Source organism: Labeo rohita, chromosome 5 (genome assembly GCF_022985175.1).
Source record: "Labeo rohita strain BAU-BD-2019 chromosome 5, IGBB_LRoh.1.0, whole genome shotgun sequence".
Lineage (NCBI taxonomy): Eukaryota > Metazoa > Chordata > Actinopteri > Cypriniformes > Cyprinidae > Labeo > Labeo rohita.
In genome coordinates this window covers 29,263,577-29,290,603 of record NC_066873.1, presented here as the reverse complement: position 1 = coordinate 29,290,603, position 27,027 = coordinate 29,263,577, and the positions used below count along the sequence as shown (strand labels likewise).

General features: G+C 37.3%; 1 protein-coding gene across 1 annotated transcript in view; it reads right to left on the bottom strand.

The window, feature by feature from the left end:
• Positions 1-203: 203 nt before the first annotated feature.
• The window catches only part of niban2b (niban apoptosis regulator 2b), a 28,931-nt gene continuing 2,107 nt past the window's right edge, over positions 204-27,027 (bottom strand). Inside the window, 14 exon segments of the mRNA XM_051109761.1 lie at positions 204-2,533; positions 3,494-3,605; positions 3,695-3,802; positions 3,901-4,014; positions 5,101-5,256; positions 5,363-5,550; positions 7,497-7,575; positions 7,577-7,660; positions 7,810-7,914; positions 9,320-9,435; positions 18,698-18,865; positions 19,217-19,322; positions 20,632-20,760; positions 21,197-21,327. Of these exon segments, the coding sequence (XP_050965718.1) occupies positions 1,611-2,533; positions 3,494-3,605; positions 3,695-3,802; positions 3,901-4,014; positions 5,101-5,256; positions 5,363-5,550; positions 7,497-7,575; positions 7,577-7,660; positions 7,810-7,914; positions 9,320-9,435; positions 18,698-18,865; positions 19,217-19,322; positions 20,632-20,760; positions 21,197-21,327 (2,519 nt within the window). The 3' untranslated portion in view covers positions 204-1,610.

Here is a 27,027-nt window from a genome sequence, read left to right as displayed (position 1 = left end):
TCTGTGAACTAATTCAAAAGATTCCACTCGCTGGGGTGAATCAAAATCATCACTGCTGATGTTCATCGTGAAAGAACGAGCGTGACAAACGTTTGCACTGCCGCCTGCTGGTGTGACAGATACACGAAGCCATTTTCATAATAAGTCATGCAAATATAGCTATATTAAATGCTATTCATCAAACAACAGCTTAAAGACACGACTCAGTAATATTGATTTATTTTTCCAAAACATAATAGAACACAAACACAAAAGATTTGCGCAGGATACATTTAAAAAAAGGTTAAGATAACTATACTGTAGTACCAAGTGCAGAAACTAATAAATAAAAATATCCAATTACGTTAATTAAAAGTTTAAGTCGTTGTCATTTCATAGATAAAACTACTTTAAAAAGTTTTACACAGAATAGTAGAAATTATGAAGATGTTGTGGCCAGATATACGAGTCAGACTCTATTGATGATTCATTCTGCATATCATTAATTTGCTTGTAATTTCAATTTGAAATACAAATATCTAACACAGCTTTCTGGTTTCCTAACAGTGGCGCTATACTCATATTAATACCAGTTGGATGGCTCTCATCTTTTCAAGTCACCTGTATTTAAATCAAAGCATCATAACATGACACTTACCTCCACTAGGACCCACAACCCATTGAGCAGTATCCTCCTCCGCATAAACTAAAACTACACCATGCATGTGCAACCCAGAAATGCTGATATCAAAATGCAATTACCAAATGCAATTAAAAACATCCACAGACTGAACAATGAAAAGGGACGGGGGGAAGCACCATATGGAAAACGGCTTACAGTCAGTTATACTAGTTTGACCTGGTTAACGAAAAACGCAGTCAATTCTGTAATCACAAGAAAATAATGCTTACTCCACCAGCTTCAGCAATGCAAGCAAGACTCCAGTCTTAAACAGGCTTACACAAGATGCAGTCTGTTTGGCGTTCACTTGCAAAATGTCTTTGTGCAGGCAACTCAACATGTCCTTATGTCAAAAAAGGTGTTTTGATTTACAAACCACCTCACTGAATAAACAAGCATAAAACAAACCTCTATTAAAATGCTGATGGAAAATAATATTCAATGTCTTTAGTGTGAATTCTTGCAAGACAGTTTTGTATCGTTAGCAATAAGCATCAGATACGATATGCAGATTTCAAAAAGGCACTATCACCGCAAGGCACAATGTTGCTGGTTTCCACTGTAAAGACATCATCCGTCTGCAGTCTGTTATTCTCCACCACACAAATGAAATGACACTAAACTAGAAACAGAGATCTCCAAAAAAAGTGAATATCGTACTTGTGAACAGAAAAGTGAAGACATTTTGACCTAGGATGTGTTCATATTCGAGCCCAGCTCTAACTAAGAGTGACTTTTTTAAGTGCAAAAAAATGTGACAGAGTGCATGCAAAAATATATAGACAAAGTCTATACAGTCAGAGTAGTGAAACAAAAGTGTTCTACAGGCAAAAACGCCACAAAAAAGCTCCTGTCACTCAATCAAAAGTCATTTTAGAGCAGTGGGTGATGCATTTACTCACTGTTTACAGGCATAAACACAATAAATGAACAGAGTTCATGAGATATTTCACTGGTGATCCATATGTTCACTTTCTTCCTTCCCAGTGTCCTCTCCTGTTTCTGAGTCATTGCATTCCTCCTTTTCCGTCTGATGCTCCTCCTCTGCTGCTTCATTAACGGGGGACTGGATTCCGCTGTCGTCATGCTGTGATGGAGAGCTGGATGTCTCCACATGGGAATCTTGAGTGCTCGCCGTGATGTGATTTTCCTGTTGGTCTGATGGTGGCACTGCTTCTACTTCCCTTACCGGCAAATCCAAAGGCTTCTCCTCTGTGCTTAAAGGTGTATCTTTCTTTGTGTCTGCCTGGTTTATTGGTTCACAATTTAAGGTGGGTTCTACCTCCCCGGCTGCAGTTTCCCCTTTTGAGGATGATGACTCTGCAGTTTTCTGTGTCCTGAGTTCGTGTTCCTTTTCCTGTACTGCATTGTCAATTTCCTGTATGGCACAGTCTATGGCCGACTTGCTCTCTGTGCCCTGCAGTGACTTTTCTGTTGTGCTTTCTTCCTCTTTAACTGCACTTCCGTTTGTTGGTGGTTTCGCATCGACCGCATTTTTGTTCATATCCTCTTTGGTTCCGTTGGGCACTTGCTTCTCTGACTTTTGGGATAATGAGGTGTCTGAGCGAACCTCCGGCTCCTCTTCTGGAATACTGCCTACAGCGGGCACTTCCAGGCATGATTCATTGGGCAGCCCAGAGGTATCGCCTTCTATCTGGATCATGGAGACCACCTGCTTCATCCTGCGCCTTTTCTGAACCTCCGGATCTCCTGCGTTCTCTCCTTCCACCTCCTCTTGGCCTCCTCCATACTCCTCAGCCCAGTCGATGGGAGGATTCTCCCCCAGCAGGTGAAGGTTAGGGTCACTGTTGGTCAAAACAATGCTGTCTCGGTATAGGTTGTGTCTCCTCTGAACGGCTGCTTCCTTCACAGCTGGAACAAAGAAGAACAGTTGATAAGGGCACAGTGTTAGTATGAAGGCATCTTGTAAAGATTTGTGAGATCTTTGGTAGGAGTTTAAAGTTTTAATGAAATGGAAATTCACCTTATCTATTTTTTAAATGTTTTAGATATTACCGTGAATGATTCACACATTTTTTATTTTTTTGAGCTTGTAATGTTGTAAAGGCACGGTATGCAATTTTTGCCACATGAGGGCACACATTTAAAACAAACAGAGAGGGTGGGGTGAAAACTTTTTGAATTTGAAGATCAGGGTAAAGTGAACTTATTTTGTCTTCTGGGAAACATGTAAGTATATTCTGTAGCCTGTGAAGGACAGTACTAAATGGAAAAATATGATATTTAGGCAAAATAAGAAAAATGTACACATCTCCATTATGTTCAAAAGTTTTCACCCCCAGCTCTTAAAACGTGGTTTTTCCTTCTGGAGCATCAGTGAGCATTTGAACCTTCTGTAATAGTTTTTAATTGAGTGCCTCAATTGTCCTCAGTGTGAAAAGATGGATCTCAAAATCATACAGTCATTGCTGGAAAGGGTTCAAATACACAAAAATGCTGGAAAACCAAAGAATTTGTGGGACCTGAAGGATTTTTCTAAAGAGCAGCAGGCAGTTTAACTGTTCATGATAAATAAATATATATATATAACACTGTTCTACTGATTTTTTTAAAATATTAAAATATAAATAAATATAATTTTACATATTGTGCCTTTAATCATTACAAGATGGTGACTTTTCCAATATGCCTGACTTTTCCAATCATTTTCCAAATCAACCACAAGCTCCTGTTCAGACCTGCCTCCATCCATACTTGGATGTACATCACAATACAGAAGAAACATTTGGCCTCACTTCCAAGAAAATCGCAACTTTAAATGTTTAAATCTTCTTGATCTGTAAGGGTCTCATTCTGTGAAAGAAGTCTTACCCATCATTATATCTTTCATGACTGTGTGCAGCACCACTTCCTCAAATATGTTTTCCACCAGAATGAAACGAGAGAAATCCTCAAAAATGAGCTCCTGGAAACGAGGGAGTTCCTGCAAAAATCGACATAATAACTTTGAATATTTTCAGAGTAATTTTATATTCGATAATGTATTATTGCTAGACCAGAGCCAAGACTTACAGCAGAGCATGATGGGGAGAGCTGTTTCAGCATGTATGGGATGAATATCTGCAGAAGAGCCTCCCTGAAGAACTTCTTACGAACCGTGCTGCTGTCGTAGTCAAATTTCTAGACATCGAATTTTGAAAAACACAAATTTATAAATATTAAACAAGAACCTACTGGGTCAAAAAGATATGACAGGGCAGACAGACGTTCTGATTCACCTTGATGACACGATCCTGGCAGCGCTGGATGGTTTTACAGAGATCCTCCCCTTCCTGGCCCTCCAAACTCTGGTGCAAGAGCTGCTCAAATGTGTATACCGCATCATCCATTTGCTGCATGAAACAGATGGATATATACTTAAGGCTATAATAGACTACACAACTTTTGCCCAGATTTTTTGCCCTCAATTTGCAGTCTGGAGGAGTCAACACTAGTTTCCAAAAGTCACTGCCAGTCTGTGGATTTTGGCCAGTCGGAGCTGACAGAAAATCAAATAGTGCATAATGGGCACAAAATGTTTTTTTTTTTTTTCAGAATATGACTGCATCCATTTGGCGAATATATTTGATAGTCGATTTTAGAGGACATTGTTTTTATTTTGGTGTTTTTTCGTGTATGTCTTCTGTTGTTTTTGGAACAATTGAAAGCCTCGTAGTGTGTGATCTAGTCGTGTAGTGTATGATGCCATGTTTTAAAATCTGTTAAAAGTCATGTACCATATTCCAGTCTCCAGACAAAGCATGACAGGATTCATAAAAATGTCTTAGATATGAAGTACACATTTTAATCAATCTTGCCACAAGGGGGCATATTTTTCACACAAAAAGGGTGGGAACTAGTTGGTGCCACATTATTTTGATAATTCACAATGCAAGTTCAGTCTTGTTTCTCCACTCCCTGTGCTTTGAAAAGCCCATCTCTGTTGTAAAAATGTCTTTTATATAAAGTGCTAATGCATGATTTGCACTTTCTATAAAAGACACACCTTTCTTTCTTGTGCTCACAATCAGCAGTCATATGCTAGCCTTTCAAACTGTAGCTATATAATTTAGTCACCAAAATGAGGTTTAACATGTCTACCACAACAGCACGTACCTCCTCAGGGCATAAAGTTTCATACACAACAAAACCACAAACCAAACCCTAAGTGGCACATGGACACACACAAACCGCTTGTTTTGCCCGCAAAAGTACGATACCCTTCTAACACAGACGTTTGTGTATTTCTTCAAACCAGCTGCAGTTTAACAAACCATCTTGATCACATAAACATAATAAAAATAGCTCGGATGTGTGGTATGTATTTGTACTTTGTTGTTAATACCACTGTTTTAGAGTACTTGCCAGTATTAGTGGTGGTTGTTTATAAAAGAAATTTTTCAGAGTTTGTTGCTGTTCTCGGTTCAAAGATGACTGACCTCTCGCATTAGAATTTGGGCTCTCTGGACAAACACGGAGGGGCTGGAAACATCGAACCGCTGCTGAAGTCCCTCTAAACTCAGAGTCTCCACCTTTTCGTAGCAGCTCTGCATCTTTACAGGATGGAAGGCTAGCATGGAGATCTTCTCCATGTGCTGGATACCAAAGGGAAAAGAGTTTTAATTCTAGCAAAGTCATGGCTCAAGCAGCCTTTTAGCAATAAAAGTTCAACCAGATGTCATGAGCATGACTTTACGTTACCTCCCCGAGTTTTTCCTTGTTGCCATCATTGAGGAGGTTCTTGCTCATGTCTACCAACTCTCTGAAGAACAAGTCTCGCACCTCAAAGAAGCCTCTGCTGGTGGGCTCCATCAGCGCTTCCAGGATTGAGCTGATGTACGGCTGGATACTCACCTTCAGAAGCTTCTCTGCCTTGGGCAGCACAAGTGCTAAAAACAGAAAAATGTATTCAATTGTATAGGGATGTACTGATATTGAAACACTAGTAAATACAGTTGGGGTCAAAAGTTTACATCCCCCTTTCGAATCTACAAAATAGAAATTATTTTACAAAATAAAAGGGATCATACAAAATGCATGTTATTGTTTATTTAGTACTGAACTAAATAAGATTTCATACCGTGTTCTTACCTGAATGATCAACAGCTGTTTTTTTTTTTTTGTTGTTTAGTGATAGTTGTTCACGAGTCCCTTGGTTGTCCTGAACAGTTAAACTGCCTGCGGTTCTTTAGAAAAATCTTCAGGTCCCACAAATTCTTTGGTTTTCCAGCATTTTTGTGCATTTGAACCCTTTCCAACAATGACTGTATGGTTTTGAGATCCATCTTGGATCAACTGAGGACAACTGAGGGACTCATATGCAACTATTTTAAAAGGTTCAAATGCTCACTGATGCTCCAGAAGGAAAAACCCCATGCATTAAAAGCAGGGGGTGAAAACTTTTTGAATTTGAAGATCAGGGTAATTTTTTAACTTATTTTGTCCTCTGGGAAACATGTAACTATCTTCTGTAGCCTCTGAAGGGCAGCACTAAATGAAAAAATATGATATTTAGGCAAAATAAGAAAAATGTACTCCATTCTGTTCAAAAGTTTTCACCCCCAGGCGCTTAATGCATGGTTTTTCCTTCTGGAGCATCAGTGAGTGTTTGAACCTTCAGTAACAGTCGCATATGAGTCCCTCGGTTGTCACCAGTGTAAAAAGATGGATCTCGAAATAATTTTTTGAATTTGTGGGAAGAACAGTAGGCAGTTTAACTGTTTAAGACAAACAAGGGAAAAAAAAAAAAACAGCTGTTGATCATTCAGGTAACGACATAGTATTACGAATCAAGTGTATGTACACTTTTGAACAGTTTTATTTTTATAAACTGTATATTTATATATATCTTTGTATCTCTTGTATATATATCTTTTGTAAATACTTACACTACACAACTACTGTAAATAAGTTTTGACTAATTTGGGGTTTGATGCCATTTTATTTTGAAACATCTTTTCTCATTGTTTTTGGTTTAGGGAGTCAGGTAAGCTGAAACTGTATTTTTGTTTTCTTTTTGATGTAGGAAGTGTACAGTGCTCAGAAACAGGATTTTTTTGTTTATTATTTTGGCCTTGTCTGCCCCCGAAGCTAAACCCTTATTTATAAATAAAATTCTTGATATTCATTATCTCTCTGGTATTGAGACTCTTCCTTTTCCTGTTACAGCTGACCCCTAGACAGTCGTAACATTAACTATTATTTTCTTTTGTGGACTATATGTAAACGTCTTATGTGAAATATCTTATTCGCGTACAACAATAACATACATTTTGTATGATCCCTCTTTGGTAAAATAATTAACATTTTGCAGATTCTAAAAGGGGGATGTAAACTTTTGACCTCAACTGTGGGTTTAAGTTAATTTAGGGTTCACGGCATCATAGAATTAAGTACGGTATGAAAGATAAATGTTATATTACAGTACATGCATGTACACAGCAACTAACTTCAAGACATTCTGCTCTTTAAAGGTTCAATCTTTGTCATAATTTGTTAGCAGAAACTATTAAATATCAAATATTGATAATGATAAATGAAAAAGCAGGAAGGATAAGCAGGAAAGATGTGTCAGTGGTTTCAGAAGAACACTTCTGTCATACACTGTACATTATCCTCATTCATTAAAGGTAAGCTGTCTAAATGTGACATTTGTCGACTGCCTTCTTTTACAATCCTTAAAGTAAATTTCCTTGAAAGTGGATCACCAGAAACCTGATATGATCCGATGTTTCCCTCAGATAAATATTTTCCAGTTTTGATTCCAGGTAAGTCATTTGACACCTGAATCACTTGATAAAAATAAATGAAGGAATAAATTACCAGTTAAAGCTACCTCTTATTTTGCTGGTCACATGTTCTTTGGAAGTGATGATCTGGTCCATGTCTGTACGAATAGTGCTTTCCAGTGGGGGGGCGACCTGCTTCACAGCTCTGCACTACTGCTTCATACTGCGCCTGGGTCTGGCTCTGAACCAAGCCGTACACTGCATCTGATATCTGGCCAAAAATGAAACAGAAGCCACTGTAATACATCCAGGCTGTTTTATAAATGCTTTTGGGCTACAGCCACAGCTGTATAAGTATAGCTGTATAGCTCTGACCCACATATACTCAGTTATAAAATAAAATAGTAAAAAGAAAAGTACCAGCATCCAATTCCTCTGTCTCTCATGCATCTTGCCCTTGAGTTTAGGGGTAATGAGGTCTCTCATCTCAGGGAGGAGGGTCTCCATGACAAGGTTGGCGAGGATCTGGGAAGACAGTTATAAAATTAATAGGAATATAACACTTTAACATGTGCCTTTATTAAAATCAACATCACTTCTGAAAAATCATAGAGTTTTAAACCTCTGAACGTGTTTGAGTGGCATATCCAGATCATATAGGCCTGGAGGGTACATTAACTCATTCCCATCATGTTTTAAAGATATAACAGGAAACCTAGCTTGCCTGGAGCACATTACAAATTTACTATTGCCAGACTGGTCTGGAAGCTGATCATATATCATTAAACTAGTTAATGTGACATCCTTCCAAAGCATACAGGACTCTTGTAGTAAATCTATGTAGGCCTAACCTCTATTACTGTGAACATGGTTTTAGAGTCACAAGTTACTGGAGGACACACTCCTACCACTTTCACATGATGTCTCTATTTTTATTTGTTTCATTGGTTCCAGAGAGAAAACAATGCTGTTAAAGAACTCCGCTAAGAAGAAAAATAATTCTACTGTGATACTGGCAGGAGGATCGCAAGTTAAGCACTTACATGCTACATTTTTTAGCTTTATACTTCCAAGATATTTCTTTATCAGATTATCTGATAAAGCTGGCTAATTAGCAACAGTATAACCACAGTATAAAATATTCAATTGTTAGAGTTCTTTAGGCTGTAAGGTCAGATTCCACCAATATTATCTATATTTTAGTTCTTCATTTATTGTGTTGTTTGTATAAATGTTAATCCAGCATAATGTACATACTTTATTTGTAATAACTGAGCAATATTTTAGCTGATGGATACCTACAAACCCCTAACAGGAAGAAAATCCTCTCTTTCTCTGACGCCACACAAAAACTTTTCTCCAGGAACACCATGATTTGAAATGGGTCACTTCCTGTGAATCATTTTAGCTCTGACCTTCATCAGTATTCTATTGTAACCCAAACAATTACTGTGTGATGTCCTTTCACCTCCCTACGCAGCACCTTTTTTTAAAAAACAGAACAAAAAACAACTTGCTGTAGGTTTATCGTACTATTCTCAACCTTAATGTAGGATCACTAAAGATACAAACAGGTATCACAGGAGATTTTTATTAACTGAATTGTTTTTTGAGCAAATGTCCTAAAACTTTTGGTCAACGTTTGCATTTATCTGTGAAGTAAAAACGTCTTTAAAAAATGTGAAATATCTATCTATAGCAAATGTATAATAATACATTTTATTGTAACAAAGAAATATCTTCTAAGATACTTTTGTTTTGAAGCTGCAAAATATTTTTGTGGACAAAAAACAACAACAACAACAAAAAAGATTAGGTATTGACAGAATTTTCATTTTTGGGTGAACTATCCCTTTAAGAACCCTCCTAAAAAGGTTAAGAACTCCTGTTCTAGAAGAAAAGGAATCAAGTATATGTGACATCCTTTCACCTGTGAAGGCGTCCCACACATCATGTCCCAGGTTCCATAGTGACCATGAGCCTGTCGATAGAGTCGCACTGCATCTGTGAATGCTGGGGTCTGAACTTTACATTCCTCGGGCAATCCTGAGCAAGAGAACAGGACTTCATCATCATCATCATCATCATTATTATTATATTCAACACATGCAAACAAGCAACAAACCTTTTAATTTTTACCAAATAATCAAGAATCAAACATCATTAGATATTACTTTCCTAATGACTTCATAACATGCCACAGTTCCTCTTCATTTAGAGAAGTGAAAAGACCGGGTGACAAAAAATGAAAGAGGGGTCATCTTTATATATACACCCAAAGGCATGTCTCACAATCAGATTTTTTCCAAAGCACAGACAGACTTCAATCTGCTTTGGTCACCGTGATAAACAGGAAGCATTGCATCATCGTTACCATGGTAATTCCCTAAACAATGCCATAGTTGCCACAGTATACTGACAAGTCATAGGGGAATGACCTAGCTGATGTGTGAATCGAAAACAATTTGAAGATAAGCTGTCATGAGTTGTCAGTACTCTGACAATGTTTATGTCAGTTATGGTGACACTCTAAAAAAGCCCAAACTGTAAAAGCCTCCTGTACATGCAGTATGCGTGCACAAGTGCCTGAACCCTTACAAAGAGAGGAAGTTTGTGCAGGCTGGGTGTGGGGGGCTGGAGGAGAACAGGCAGGAAGTCCAGCACTCCACATCAGCACAGCTTGTCACTTTTTTGAGCGCAAGCACACATGGGTGAACGTACTTATAAACACGTGCGGAGAGACCCAGAGAGTGTTATGTGAAAACAAGAGATATGGGTCGTTCATTCAAGCGGAGGCAAATAAAGTAAAAGTAAAATAAAATGAATGCACATAGGTAAGTATTTTCATGAATATGTGGGAAGAACTGGAGAGGTGTTTCACAAAAAAACAAGCATTATGGGTCACTTATTCTGGAATAGAATAAAATAAAATAAAACTAAACTAAATAAATACAACTGCAAGCAGCGAGGTTCAAACACTTAAGGCATTTAAACATTACGTATTACTTAGTGAGGCTGTACCCACCTAAACCAATTATTAAAAAAGCATTTTTGGCAAATCCAGGTAATTTACTATAGAAGTATGATGTTTAAAGTTTATGAGTGTTATAGTGCCAGCTGTGGTCCGATCCCCTTAAAACTTTTCATGCTTGTTAAGAATCACCTGTCGCATGTGCTCAGCAGGTTTCATAAAGTTTTGAGTTTTCCTTTAGGCTTTATAGGATTTTGAATAAGTTCGAATAGGCCCTCTAAACTTGGCTCTCTAAACCACCCAGTTATAGCTTCCCAAAGGGTAAATTTCAACAATTATTTTTTTTTATTTTTTTGATAATTATTGGCCTAGAGAGTCCAGAGAATTGCACTGCCGTGTTTTTTTCCAGGTTGAGCAAAAAACCTAGGACTAGTTCACAAAAGTAATTATTTAACAAATGATTTGATTAACAGCAGTGGTACTAGAGGCAAACTCCAGAATGAGGAGTTCTATCGTATGATACAAATATTGTGCGTATGTGCAAAAAAACGTGCAACGTACAGTTGTTTACACCAGGGGTGCCTAACTCTGTTCCTGGAGATCTACCTTCCTGCAGAGTTTAGTTCCAATCCTGATCAAACACACCTTTCTGTAATTATCAAGTGCTCCTACAGATCCTAATTAGTTGGTAGATGTGTGTTTGATCAGGGTTGGAGCTGAACTCTACAGGAAGGTAAATCTCCAGGAACAGGGTTGAGCACCCCGTTTTACACCCTTGAAAAAAATGGTGATATTTTTATGTTTTTTTCCGCTCTTATAGCACCACCAATGGCCAAGCTCCGCAATTTTTTCCTGTGACCTCAGATTGAGCTCTTACATAAGTGTTCTGAGTTTGGTGAAGATATCTCATTCTATTCAGGAGTTATAGGCATTTTACTAAAAGTGACCCTGCCCCTTTGTGACAGCAAGTCGAAAGTTCAACTTTTTTGATAATTATTGATATTCACTCTAAAGAGTATCTTTCTGAACCAGTTTGGTTCTGATCAGGCAAAAAACCTAGGACAAGTTTGCGAAAAATCTAAAATATCCGAAATCTTCCCAAGGCTCACGATTGTGCGTTTTGTTTGTCGTGAGCCAAGGATTCCAACGACATAACATACTTGAGCCTGTGACTGACAGCTTAGGAGTTATGAGTGATTTAGTACTTTTGATCACGGTAGCGCCCCCGTCAGGCCGATTGGACGTTGTCGGCGGTGTGAGCACTACCATCCCTCCAAGTTTCAAGTCTCTACGAGTTACAGTTTGGTCTGCACGATCAGTTTTATGTGGAGATGGCTGATCCGTGACCATTCTTACAAGTACAATAGGGTTTCAACATATTTATGAACATCTGGGGAGAACCTGAGAAGCGTTATGCAAAAACTAGAAAACAAGCGTAACGGGTCACTTATTCTGGCGCGGTCACTGTAAAAACAACTGATCTGAAGTCAGTCCAAAAACACTAGATGATCAAAGTACAATGAGAGAAAAATGAGGATCTTTGGTGAAGAAAAAGAAATCTTCTTTACACACCATGCCCTAATAACCCTATGACACCAATGAGCTGATAACCAGCTTGCACAACATGAGACTTAAGTTGGTTAACATAATGTAAGTTCAAGCTTTGAGGTTTCACATTTTTATCCCTTTCATTCATCATGTAACTGTGCATAAATAATTGTTACTTCAGTGTACAGGAATTCAAATTATTCTGACTATTTCCGCATATTTGTGTAGTTTCTGTCAGGTTGTCAATCAAAGGCCTTTACAATGACATTCAATAGGCTTTCAAAGAGCAACTTTGTGTCTGGACATTGGAGAGGTTTTAAGCCACCTGGACTTAATTCATTAACATGCCTGTAAACCCGTTCAGAAGCCTAATAAAACGTTCTCCCAAGACTGACATGTACCATATATACTATATAGCTCTGCGGGACTTGAGACACAGTCTAGCTACTTTGAGTAGGCTGCCTCATTACCATAAATAACAGAAATTTCAACAAAGAAAGATTTGTGACCTGCACAGACGCTCTTTTGCTCCTTTTTAGACATTAAAAAAAAGAAGTTGACCCAAAAAAGAAAACTTGCTTAAGATGTATCCAACCTCAGGCAATCCAAGATGTTAACCGTTTATTCATCGGAACAGATTTGGAGATATTTTCCTTTACAAGACAGTCCAAACAGCTGATAAAAACATCACAACAATCAACGAGTAATTCACATGACTAGTCCATCAATTACGGTGCATTCACAAGGGGCGTCAACATTAACGCTGGACGGAGGTGTGTCTGAAAGCTTGGTGCTGATGTGACCGCCATAATGACAACAGCCAATCACATTGTTTTTCTGGTGTTGCATGAGCGTGATTGGCTAGCCTCTGCCCTAAGGTATCTGCATAAGGTGATCTGATTGGCTGATGGCGTCGGCGCTTGAAAAGTTAAACGTTTTTCAACTTCTGCCGTGAGCACTGCCAGTGGCACAATGCAAAGGATCCACAATACAGTTCGGCAACACATGACGTCACCCATTCAAAATAAATTAGAGGTGTTAACACTGACGCCCCGTGTGAACGCCCCATTACCGTCTTGAGAAGTGAAAAGCTGCGTGTTTGTAAGAAGCAAATCGATCATTAAGGCATTTTCACTTTAAACTGTCACTTTTGTGTGTACCTGGTAATCCATAATAATACTTCCTCCAGCAAAAAAAAATCCCTACCCCATCGTGCTCTCACATCAAAGTCCACCGACATATTCGTTTAGAACTGTTTTTGCTTGTACAAGGTGCTCAATCTGTGACTATTTCAGATGAGACAACTAGAGTTTCACCAGAGAAAGCAATACTATGGAAACTGATTTTAGTTTGAAAACATTTTAATGATTGATTTCCTTGTGTTCATTCCATAAGACATCAATTGATGGACTTAATCATGTGGATTAGTAGTGTTTTTATTCAGCTCTCATTCTGACGGCACCCATTCACTGCATAAGTCCAGTAGATCCAATGGTGAGCAAGTGATGTAATGCTACATTTCTCCAAATCTGTTCCAAAGAAGAAACAAAATCATCTGCATCCTGGATGACCTGAGGGTAAGTACATTTCAGCAAATTTAAATTTTTGGGTAAATGATACTATCAGTTTCGGAGACTTTACCAAAGTAAATCTCTCCCGTGAACTGCCAAAGTACAGACTGCATGTTACATGTCCTACCAGAGAAAGTATACTTGGCCACTGTTACGCCACAATAAAAGGGATAGTTCACCTAAAAATGTAAACATTGTCATTAATTGCTCACCCTCATGTTGTTGCAAACCCATAAGACCTTTGTTCATCTTCGGAACACAAATTCAGATATTTTTGATGAAATTAAATGAACAGACAGCAAGCAACTGATACGTTCAAAGCCCAGAAAGGTAGTAAGGACATCGATAAAATAATCCATGTGACATCAGTGGTTCAACTGTAATGTTATGAAGCTACGAGGATACTTTTTGCACGCAATGAAAACAAAAATAAGAGGCTATCCACCTCTCTTAGTTCATCATCTGTATATTCTGGTTCAAATCAGTAAAGCTTGGCAAAAAATTGCTAGTCATTCTCTCTGCCAAAATCTTCAGACATGTTTACAAAGACTGTTTTATGTACAATGCGAGTCTTATTCTGCTTGTAAACAAGGTGTGGCGCATCCGGCATCTACGTCAGAACGTCGGATCCTGCATCAGCGGCAGCACACACGTGTTGCACTATTGTGAACGTGCGGATGAGTAATTAATGACAGAATTGTCATTTTTGGGTGAACTATCCCTTCTGTCCCATTGGGGTTCTCATTCAGGTTCCTGGGCACCAATATCTCTCAGGACCTGAAGTAGGAGTTCCACATGGATTCCATTGTCAAAAAGACCTAGCAGAGGCTGTACTTCCTATGCCAGCTGAGGAAGTTGAACCTGCCACAGGAGCTGTTCTACTCTGCAGTTCTACTCTGCAGTCACTGAATCTGTCCTATGTACTTCTATAACTGTCTGGTTCAGCTCAGGTACAAAATCAGACCCAAGAAAACTGCAGCAGATAGTCTAGGCTGCTGAGCGAATCACTGGTACAAGACTCCCCACTGTCCAACAACTGTACTCATTCAGAGTGAGCACAAGAGCTGGCAAAATCATTATGGACCCTTCACATCTAGGCCACTTCCTTTTTGAACTGTTGCCTTCTGGTCGGCACTACAGAGCACTGAGCACCAGAACGGCCAGACATAAGAACAGTTTCTTCCCACAGACAATTAATCTCATGAACACGTAACTTGGCAATGAACGTGTAATACAAAACACTATTTATACATTTATGTAACTCGCCATGCATTTGCTTGGATTTATACATAACACACTGTACCTATACACACAAATACCATCTATTTTTTTTGTTTTTGTATATTGTGTATTTTTTAAAAATATATTTTGTATTTTATTTTCTATTTACTTATTTTATTTTTATTCTTTTTATTATCTGTGTCTCGTCACTGTCAATTTGTTTGTGCTGTGAAAGCTTCTGTCACTAAAACAAATTCCTCACATGTGTAAACATACCTGACAATAAAGCTCAACAACGGACGACATGGTTAAATTAATTGCTTATGTATTCCAGACAGTACTGGGCCAACAGTACAGATTGCTCGTGGCAGCACGGGCCAACATAACTCAACAAAGCAACGTTTAGTATAGCGCAACAGAAATGTATGGGTTGCTCTAACAGCCTTATGATTACTTAAACATTGTAAATGATTCACTTCCAAAAACATGCTGTGACTTGCCAGCCTCCAGCCCTGAGCAAACTCTGTTCAAGCACGCTTGGGTTTACTCCTCTGGGCAATCAGTCACGGAATAACACCATCCTATTGGTTCACTGCATGTTCCTGGATCCTACTGTCCTGACACTTTGTACGACAAAGATGAGCTGTTATAAGCAATTTAATATATTAAGTTACACATCCTATTTAGCTCTTTATGGAGAAGTGCAATTTGAACCAACACAATTCTGACACAATGCTCACTCACAACCATAGCGAAGACATTTGCCTGGCTCATGTTTTCATTTTAGATGCTTTAATTCTCACCAGATGTTGTGACAAGGAAATTCACAGTTCACTCAATTAAGTACCCAAAGTGTGTTTTACTTTGCAAAAGAAATCGCTAAAATTAGTAAGTTCAGTAAGTTAGTTAATTTGTTAGATTGAACCAGTAACTCATGAGTTTGAGTGTGTTTGTTAATGATTCATTAAAAAAGAACCAGCTCATAAGAGTCATTTGTCCATGAATCAGACTAGACTGGGTTTTATGTTTCTGGCTTACTAAAATAACTGGCTCATAAGAATCATTTAATTTTGAGTTGTGAATCAGACAACTCTATAAAAAGTAGAGCTGCAAAACGATTAGTTGCGATTAATCGATTCAAAATTAAAGTTTGTGTTTGCATATTATATGCGTGTGCACTGTGTATATTTACTATGTATATATAAATACACACACACACACACACACACACACACGTATATATTAAGAAAAAAAAAGTTAGATTTATATGTAAAATATTTATATTTATATATATTCTAAATCATATACAAGTGTTTACATACAAATATTTTAAAAAATATATTAGCGCCATAAAACAATTAAATCGAGATTAATCGCATACAAAATAAAAGTTTGAGTTTGCCTAATATATGTGTGTACTGTGTGTAATTAAGTATATACACATACAAACACATTCATGTATATATTTAAGAAATATTTACAAGTATATGTATTTATTATATTTAAACAAAAATATTTTGTACATAACATATTTCTCTTTTATTTATATATATATATATATATATATATATATATATATATATATATATATATATATATATATATATATATATATATATATATATATATATATATATATATATATAAAAATTGTATTTACATATAAACAAATAATTACACAGTACACACACATATACTAGGCAAACTCTTATTTTGTATGCGATTAATCATGATTAATCATTTAACAGCCCTAAAATATATACATATGCGTGTGTATTTATATATGCATAATAGATATACACAGCACACACACATACTTATGTAAACAAACTTTTATTTTGAATCGATTAATTGCAACTAATCATTCTGCAGCATCTTGTCACTTTAAATTTGAACTGCAAACTCACATACACAACTCGCATTAAAGATTATTTTGGTGTGGCAAAATAGATTTAACAGCAGCAATTCTCAAAGTGTTGCAGGAAACATCATTCACAGACTCACAAAATAGTGACTCGGTACTTAACATAATTACAGCACTTACATAATGAATGTGTGATTTTGACAGGTAAAAGGGAAAGGCAATTATATCAGTGGTCAGATTAGAAATAACAGCTCATTATGAATCACGCAAACCTACACTCCTCTTGCAGGGTTTGTCTTAACCTGCCATTGTGACCAGGTACACACTCATAGAAACCTTTTTAACTGATGAATCAGACTGAAGTTACATAACACAACAATGTTTGTTCTGCTGTTAAAAGCAACTGATACAGATACTAAACTATTTGAGCAAAGCATTTAATAAATTCCAGAAATTAAGCACGATGGTTTACAGCATGCTTCATTGAAACACTGAAGGAAAACCACTTATCCACTCCTATTAGTGTCTATGATAAACAGAGAGCAACAAACAGACTCCTCGTTATTATACTGTCAAAATGATTATGGTCACCTCTCTAGAAGTGCACAGTCTCTGCTAACAGCTAACCTTTATATTAAACAGCAAGAAAATGCCAGTCTAACATATTTTTAAATCTTAAACTAATGAACAGCAAAGAACTTAACCAGAACTAAACCATCCCTTATTTGGGAAAAAGGCTCTGCAGATGTGCTTGCATTCAGAACATACTACACGCAGCAGGGATTTGGCTAACTCTAACACACACACGCTTTTAGATGGCCGCTTTAATACCCCAGGGGACATTACTGCCCTCACCGCAAGTGTGCATTCCCTCTCGGCAGCCTCCCGTCCAAACTGAATTATGGGTTGACGGCCCCAGCTGTGACCACTCTGGAATCTGGACTACAGCGGAGAGAAAACAGCTCTAGCAGCCATAAGACGTCTATGAGACATAGAGAACCTCACACCCTCACATTTACAATTCACAATTCTGAGGAAAACAAAAAAAACTGAATTGTGAGATAAAAAGTCATAATTACCTTTTTTTAAAAAAAATGTATTTAGTAACAGTAGTTTATTGGTACATTTATATACTACTACCATAGTTTCTGGTACATTCTAAGGTAAAAAGTTGATTATAGTGGCTCAAATAGCTTGGTACATTACCATTATACCACTTAAATAAAAGTTGTGACAACTACAAAGTGCAACCCCACAACAGTGAATTTTTTTTTTTTTTTTTTAGTTAATTTCTAGTCATCACAGTGTATAGGATCAAGCAACACCATATGAAGGACCCACCAAGCAGATAACAACCACAATAAGTTGCGACAATCTTAACATATGATTCAACAGACAAGTATACTCTTGTTTGTGTGGCCTCAATAACAGCATATCAAGTAATCTAACAGTGACATCACTGTGAAAGAGCAAAACTCTCACAGTAACAATGACCCTTCTGAAAGCCCTAGGCATGGTGTGTCTATATTTACACGAGCAAATACTTGACTAAGATTTGTACATTTAAATCCAAGCATATCAAGAAACATTACCAAGATTTTTGTGCAATGCAGGCATGTCTAGCCTGGGAATTGATTTTGACTAGAATTATGCAAACAAGTAAAAGGTCTGCTCAAATCACATTTTATTTAATTGGCACACACAACACAGAAAGTTACATTTATAGTGAAATACTATAATTTACAGAATAAACGGTCAGAGCTCACACACAGAGAACGAATAACAGCACATCTCCAGCTTTCCCTATGATCTCATCTGACTCTTTTTACAGCCTTGAGCAGCAAAATTCTTTCTATTATCAAACAGGCCAAATGAATACCATCAGCTGTGCCAAGCGTTCCGCTCGAGTTTCCTTTTTGATAAAGTGATGTCTAAAAGAGCTGATTTATGAAAATAACACATCAGGTAATCCAGCAAGTCCGAAAGCGGCTTATTCTCACAAACAATAACTGTAATGAAAGCCGATTACCTGCAGTAATGAGTCATGCCTTAAATATGTGTCTGGGTGTTAAAGTGACAGAGGGGAATGTGGACACTAGCATGGCTGTTTTTAAGAACAGGGTTAAGACTCACCATTGTTGGTGTGCCTGACGCAGTCTTGAAAGACAGCGTTCCACTTTTGCTGCTCCTTTTCAGTCACCACGCAGAAATAGTAGTGACGAGCATAAGGATGCCAGAGAATGAGCGGAAACTGTGTCGCACATTTCAGGAATGGAGAACTGCCAACTTTAGCTTTTACACCTGCAAAAAGTATGTTGCATGATTCAATATTCTATTAAAAGTAGGCATGTGAGAAAATCTTCACAGTCATCATGACTACATCTGCACAGCATACAAAAACCACAGCCCATTTTACACTCCATTTCATCATCATGTCTTATCTAGACTCTGGCTCAACTCTACTCTACATTTATTTAAAACAAACAATGCAAGTTCAATACAAAAAAAAAAAACGTGTTTTAGTTATAGCAAGGCACTTACAGTGGCTGGTAACTTTTGCATAGTTTTACAGAGCTCAACTTTCCTTTAGGAAAATTCATTAAGAACTCCCTTCCTCCCTCTCTTTCTTTTTCATGTTTCCTTTAGACTGACCTGGTAGACTGGTGTTAAGGAGCTCGAGATATTCCTCCATCGATGTCAGGACCCTGTAGCCAGCACAGTTAATAGTGCCTTTAGGATGCAGGCCTCTGTCATGTGCCTAAATTAAAAGAAACAGATAAAGCATAAAGAAAGCAGTTTTATTTCAATTGAATGAATGAATGATTGAATAAAAATATATTTAAAGGTGTCATGACATGAGAAATCTAATTTGCCTTCATCTTTTGGCATACAAGAGGTCCCTGTACCATTAAAACATCCTGAAAGTTTCATAGCTTAAAACATCCTCCTCATTACTAACAGTATTTCAAGCTCCAAAATAGTCTCATTTGGATCTGAGGTGCAAGGTGATGTCACCCGGGCACAAGCATCCAGAGCAAGGCATCGATGAGTAATCATCTTTTCACCACAGGCCCCACCCACTGGCGTCAGTATCTTAATAGCCGATCACTTGAATATGCTAAATGCAGTGTTGTCTCGCATTAAACGCAAACAGAAATAACAATGATTACCGCTATCTTGTCTTCACTGGAAATAGTATACAGATGCGCATTCGCTTTCTGACACAGTCCATGCACTCGAGTCAGTCGTCAATAGGACAAATGGAAACGGTTCATTCGTGTCTTTGTACAAATATCAGAATGATCCCAGCTAAGGAACAAGTGGCTAGTTCATTTTAGTGCGGTCAAACGATTAATCGTGATTAGTCACATCCAAAATAAAAGTTATTGTTTATATAATATACGTGTGTATACTGTATATATTTATTATGTATACATACATACACATACATGTATGTATATGTTAAAATATATGTTTATATATTAAATATATGTGTATATATAATATAAATTATATAAATATAAATATATACATGTAAACACATGCGATTAATCGCGATTGACAGCACTACTTTATTTGTAATGGCATCCCGGATTTGTAATCGAGGCACAGTGTCATGGAGAGTTCACAAAGAAACATTTGTTGAAAGATGATGCGGTATTAGATCATCACAAACTGTAAGTAAATTATTTCATAATGCCTTGTCTGGAAAAGACCATTTATTAATCATGTTGTCAAAACACTCAAACCATGCAACAGCAAAGGTGGTGTTGGTACAGTTTCCTATTATGTATTCCTACATTAGCCGATCATAACAGCGGCCGATTACTGAGAAGCCTTAAAGGAAAAACATGTCATGACCCCTTTAATGAAATAATCAAATAAATATATTTATCTAAACTTCTGGATTCATCAAACGGTTAATTGTGCCTTTGGGATGGACGATCATCAGCCAACTCCAATTTTTTAATTTGGCCAAAAAGTTAAAAATTAAAAGATTAGCTTGGCTTATGTATTTGTATATTACTACTTAAGAGCAGTTCATTTTATTTGATTACACTCATTACCTGTTTGTTTTCATAATAGTTGATGTTGTAGGAGTCAGGAATAAAGAGAAAACGATTCCTCCATTTTTTGTTCTCTTCTAGATACTGGAACAAAGCCCCTGAAAAGATGGACTTATTCTTCAGAGGCACCTAAGAAACACAAAAAAAATTAAGTGTGAATCAACAAACAAGGCCCATTTTAAGCAGAGAGAGAGAGAGGGGGGCGGGGGGGCAGTTGTCTTTCTATTTTCAAGGCACAGCACCTAATTATACATTATGTACAGACTGGAAGTACTTAATTTGTGTTTACTATGCCCGCCCAGTGTGTCTGTTCACACACACACGGATGACTGAAAAGTGTACTTAACTGCTCATCTTTAAAGAGTCATTCTGTGATAATACTACATCTTTTAAATAAACAAATCTGTATGAGTTTAAACACAGCAATTATCCCCAATTCCAATCTGCTGTTTGACCTCACAGACCATCAGTCCAATGCGAAACAACCCTGAATTAATTTGTTTCACTTGCACCTTTAAAAAAAGGCAAAAAGAGCTGAAAAAGAGGAACAGAAAAAGGGTTTTACCTTCCTGTGCAGGAGCTGATTCTGAGGACCCCCTCCTCCCTCAATGTCATAGCGCATCTTGTTAAAGAGAGCAACTGCATACTGTTGTTCATAAAGCCGACCAAACTCTCCCATCAGCTCCCCTGTCCGTGCTAAGAAAGACACACGCACAATTAATGAATATAAAGAGAACTCAAACATCCAGCATGATTATTATAGATTATATACAGTATTATATTACAGATAAGTGAGACATAATATAAATAGAATTACATGTCTACATGACATGTACATATGTACATATACATGACATTATGTCTACATGTATAAAATATGCATGTATCAAAAATGATCAAAACACTTGTAAAAATATATAATAGCATGACATATCCGCATAACCAGCCGTTTCTCTGAAACATTGATTTTTCATGTCATGTCATGCTTGCCTCGTAAGTTTCTATAGTAAGTGTAGTACTACAGCCGAATAACTAAACTGAAAAAAAAACATAAATAAATAATACTATTAAATATTTTATATAATAATAACAGCAACAACAACAACACTGATAAAAAGTTATGCAAACACAGCAATAAAAATATATATATACACACATTTATATGTGAAAGGCAGTTACATTAAGATTTTACATGCCACTGCAGGTCTACAACAGATGGTTACGGTACAATGAATCAATAGACATTAAACATTAACAGCAATTCACACTGAGCTCTATGTATCTGATTAGGAGAGGAGATTACAGTGTTTGAGCTTCACTGCTTTGTCCTTCACAAGCATGTAAAAGCAGATCAACACTGCAGTTGGCACAAGTACAAGGCAGCTTCATTATTGACTGCTTTCTGGTGGGATGTTTTCCAAATGACTATGTAGGGCTCGTTGTAAAACTTTGGAGGCATTCAGTCTCTTGGAAAGACTGAGGGAAGGGGAACAAAAAAGACAACAACATTCCTGTCCGTTTGCTTACCATGCGAACATGCCATTACATTAGAGAGGGGCATGGAAAATAAAGCACTTAGTGATGGTAGAAAGAAAGACAATAAACTCAAAACTTAGTTATCTAATTCCCTTTGAATGTCCACTGTGGTTAGCCTTAAGAAAGGTCAGTGAAACAACCTGCATATTAAAAATAACAGTTCCTGAATTAAACATACAATTTGAATACCATTATGGGATATTTCAAGGTTATATGTGACTGTTATGACTGATAAAAATTAAGTTTCATACAAGCAGAGACTCAAACAAATTGGATCCATACAGCTAGACGCTCAAGTTCAACAAGGTCATTAACATCAAAGTTCCCATCAAAGCAAATCATAAACAGACCTGACGCATAGCATTTACATACCTCAGTCTGCCAAGTCAAATGCACACAGGAACACCCTAAAATGTTCCCTCTCTACATGTGTACGGTCTCCACTGCAGAAATTAAAAGTCTCTGGAGCTCTGCTTATGATTTCTCCTGACCAACTCTCAATCCATCATATTTGCCCCATAAAGCCAGAATATGTAATTAAATGAACTGCTAAAGCCATTAGGCAGCTGTGCAGGCAGTACTTAGCAGAGGAGAATGTGAAAAAGGAGACAAGGAGGCTGAGAATATGGTCACCCTGACCATCTGCATTGTTTTAAAAAACCATATTAGATGGGAAATACATGATGATCTTACTTGCCAAGAAAGCTATGAAATGTGAATTGAACCTACTGCAGTGTTGTTGTTGTTAAAGGATTATTCCAGATCCAGAATGAACATTTTCTGATATTTTACTCAACCCCCATGTTATCCAAGATGTTCATGTCTTCCTTTCTTCAGTCGAAATAAAATTAAGGTTTTTGAGGAAAACATTCCAGGGTTTTTCTCCATATAATGGACTTCAATGGTGGCCAATGGGTTGAAGGTCCAAACTGCAGATTCAGTGCAGCTTCAAAGGGCTCTACACAATCCCAGCTGAGAAATAAGAGTCTTATCTACTAAAACGATAAAATTATGTAAAAAATGTATATACTTTTTAACCACAAATCAAATGCTCATCTTGCAACAACAATGCAGTGTGTCTGCAACTTCACACATTGCATAATCACGTTGGAAAGGTCACGCATGTTAGTTCTTCGTCTGTGTACTCCTGTTCAAAAAGGTAAGGTAGGGCAAAGAACTCCATCTCATCTCACGTGATAGTTGTTCATGAGTCCCTTGTTTGTCCCAAACAGTTAAACTGCCTGCTGTTCTTAAGAAAAATCCTTCAGCTCCCACATATTCTTTGGTTTTAGAGCATTTTTGTGTATTTGAACCCTTTCCAAAAATGACTGTTTGATTTTCAGATCCATCTTTTCACACTGAGGACAACTGAGGGACTCATATGCAACTATTACAGAAGGTTCAAATGCTCACTGATGCTTTAGAAGGAAAAACCATGCATTAAGAGCAGGGAGGGTGAAAACTTTTGGACAGAATGAAAATTATTTTGCCTAATTTTCCTTTTTTTTTTTTTTTTTTTTTTTTTTTTTTTTTTTTTTAGTACTGCCCTTCAGAAGCTACAAAAGATACTTACATGTTTCCCAGAAGACAAAAAAAGCATGCATGTGTTGCCTACATTGTTTTCACACCTGACGAATCACAAAACTACAAGCTTTGTTTTGAAACCAAAACTTTGGCATGATTCTCATTTCTATAATAACAGCAACTTGTCTGATTATTAAAGACACTGCTCATTTCAGGATTATAGGTAGTGTAGATTAGCTATTATACACATACAGACAGTTATAGTGGGAACTGTGCTGACTGTAAGGGCTGGGCAGTTGTTGCTGCAACATTGTTTGCACACTGATCAGGCATCAAGAAAGCCAACATCCTTAGGCAGATCCCCAGTGCTCCGCTGCAATGCCAAATCACTCCTGACACAATTTCACAATCTCCATCTCCTAAAAAAAAATTCTAACTAATGAAGCTTGCTTTTCTCAGTTACTGATTTCGACATTTAAACAAACATCTCAGTAATGTGCGTGAAGCTGACGGTGGGAATTAAATCTTGCCAAGCGTTGCACTGGTAATGTGGAGTTAGGAGACAGACATTTAAAGAGCAGTTCCGCTAGTGAGGATAATTACAATACCATCATGCCGACCACACAGGGGGCAGATGGCCTTCAGGGGAGTGGGGAAAGAGGAAAAGGAAGTTCCTTTGGAATGTGTCCATATCAGTGCGGAAGGAGTGAAAGCTGGGAAATCTGGGAGCTCAGATCCTGGTACTGATAATGACAATATGCTTCGATAGTTCTGGAGAAATATAACGTGATCAATGAATCTCTTCAGGGCTGGAAATCGTCCATGACCATGGGAAACTTGCAGCACATACTCTGCTACATGATGCGTGGAAAGATTTCACACACAACTATAAATATAAAAATGCTTTTACAATGGACAAAAGAGTTCTAAAAAAGGTCATTTCTTTAAGAGGTTTTAATGAAAAGGCCCCGGGTCTGAAAGAAACCACAAGATAGAGGGCATGCGTACAGTACGTTCATGTGAAACTCTGAGTGCGATTGTGTATATGTATGTGCTGTTTGTTTATGAGTCACTCACTGAATAAGTCTCATGTGATACTTGGTGCCACTCCTTGTTCCTTTTTAATTTCATTACAAGCTCCAGAACAAATCAAGTTAGCGTTACCGAATAGCAGCCACTTCAAAGAGAGACTCCGAAGCCTCACACTGAAGATACTGCTTGCACTTCATTACCCAATGAAACAAACTATAATCACGGAGCAACCCAATTACACTTAAAGAGTGCAATCAGAAATGTCTTTGTAAGGACTAAGATCAAGTCTTCCTTTTGTTACCATCATACAAACATAGCAAGCGTGTCTGCTGGAATCATTCAGGCTTATCTAGCTGAGCTCACAGCAGGAAATCCCAAAACACTCGGATCATGGTCCTGTTTGATTCTTTCAAGAAGAGCATGATCATGGATCATCCTGCGTAATACCTGAATTGTTGAATTTGATTGGTTGACACATGTCTCAAGGGTAATCTTCTATAACTGCACTGCAATAAGTATAATGCTGACAGCGTTATAGTTGCATATCCAGATGAGTTCTTCAAATTAACACTTCTCGAGTAGTAATGGCAGCTTAACCTATGCCTAAGCAGGACTGTACCTTAATCATAAAAAAAACAATTCCACTGGCCCTGCCACAAATTTGCTAAATTTATTTTATTGCCAGAAAAACATTAAAAGAAATAATTTAGTTTAAAAAATGTAACATTTACAATAACTTTTATAGTAATACATTTAAAAAGTTAATTTATTTCTGTGATGAAATCTAATGAGTTTGCTGATTTGTGCTCAAGAAACATTTCTTATTACACTAAAGAAGTGTAAAAATAAATGAAATCTTTTGTAACATTTTAAATATCTTTTCTCTTACTTTTGATCAATTGAATGCATCCTTGTTAGATAAAAGTATTACTTTATTTCCAAAAAACACTTTACTAACCCCAAACCTTTGGTTGGTAATGCATATTTTTCCACATTGCATTTGCTTTTGTATACGTAGAATAGCCGACTGCAGACTGCTGAATTATTGAAATTTTAATGCACACCCTGCTTCGTGGCCAAATTACAATCTTGGGTGCATTAAACAATCAATAATTCAATGACTGTCGTCAATTATTTCAACATGATGAGATCCTCATCTAGTTTATTGCAAATTCCATTAACATTGCTAACAAATGGGTTTTGAATTTCAGTTTGACAGCACAAACAGTTTAGATAAATTAAATTGTTAATTAGAAGTACTAGTCGAGAAGTGAGCTTCTAAATTCCTGAAATTGATAGAAATACTGTTATGGATTAGTAACAGTGCATATAAATCTGACAATCTTAAGAACAAAATGGCAATGCCATTCAGCTCCTTTTTTGAAGAAGTAAAATAATTTCTCTCACAATACATTATGACCAAACTGCAGTGTTTTTAATGATCTGTTGCTACAGTAAGTGAAGCATGCTGGGATGTGATTTATAAACATGCTGTGTTCATCATTTGTTCTAATTGTCCTGAGAGCCTCATTGGTGCTGAGTCCAACATTGAGCAAGCCTGATGTTCATCATGGAAAATTTCCATTTAAATCTACAATGGCTGATAACAGAGTCACATAAACCCTTGAGCAAAAATCTAATTCTGAAGAATAAGCGTAGGCCTTACAACACATGAAGCAAAATCTGTGCTTCTTGTTTTCCCACAGTGATACTGCCATTCCAGCTAGATGACTTTTCAGACTAACCCCAGACTCACTTCCATTTTTGTCTAAATTCCAGTTAGTTCTGTGGATGACTAAGAATTGTTCACTTGAGAGGAGGATGAGTTAGCATTTGCAATATAAAGGGGGCTACACACACACACACACTATAGGAAATTGAATGGGTTGTGTACTATGACCTTACTATAACGTTCTATAAGAAACATATTGTGTTCTGAAAATTTCTGCTCTATTAGTGTTCTACGACTTCCCCAGAAACACCCTTCCATGAACATTCCATTAAAGCATTTCCTGCAAGACCCCCCCCAGCTACTCAAAACAGTGGTGTGGGGGTGTAATTTACTTCCCAAACTGACTCAGATGTCTCCATCTCCTCAACATAGAAGATTTGACCCAAAAACATGCTTCAACAAACACAAAAATACTATACATTTTATAAGAAACAATGTTAAATAAACATTTGCAGCTACTAAAGCTGTCAAACATAAACTCTAAGAAAAGCAGATCTGGGACAGGAAGTGCTGAGGTCATTTTATTCCCCACCCACTATTTTGAGAAGATGACTTCATTCATTCTAGACTCC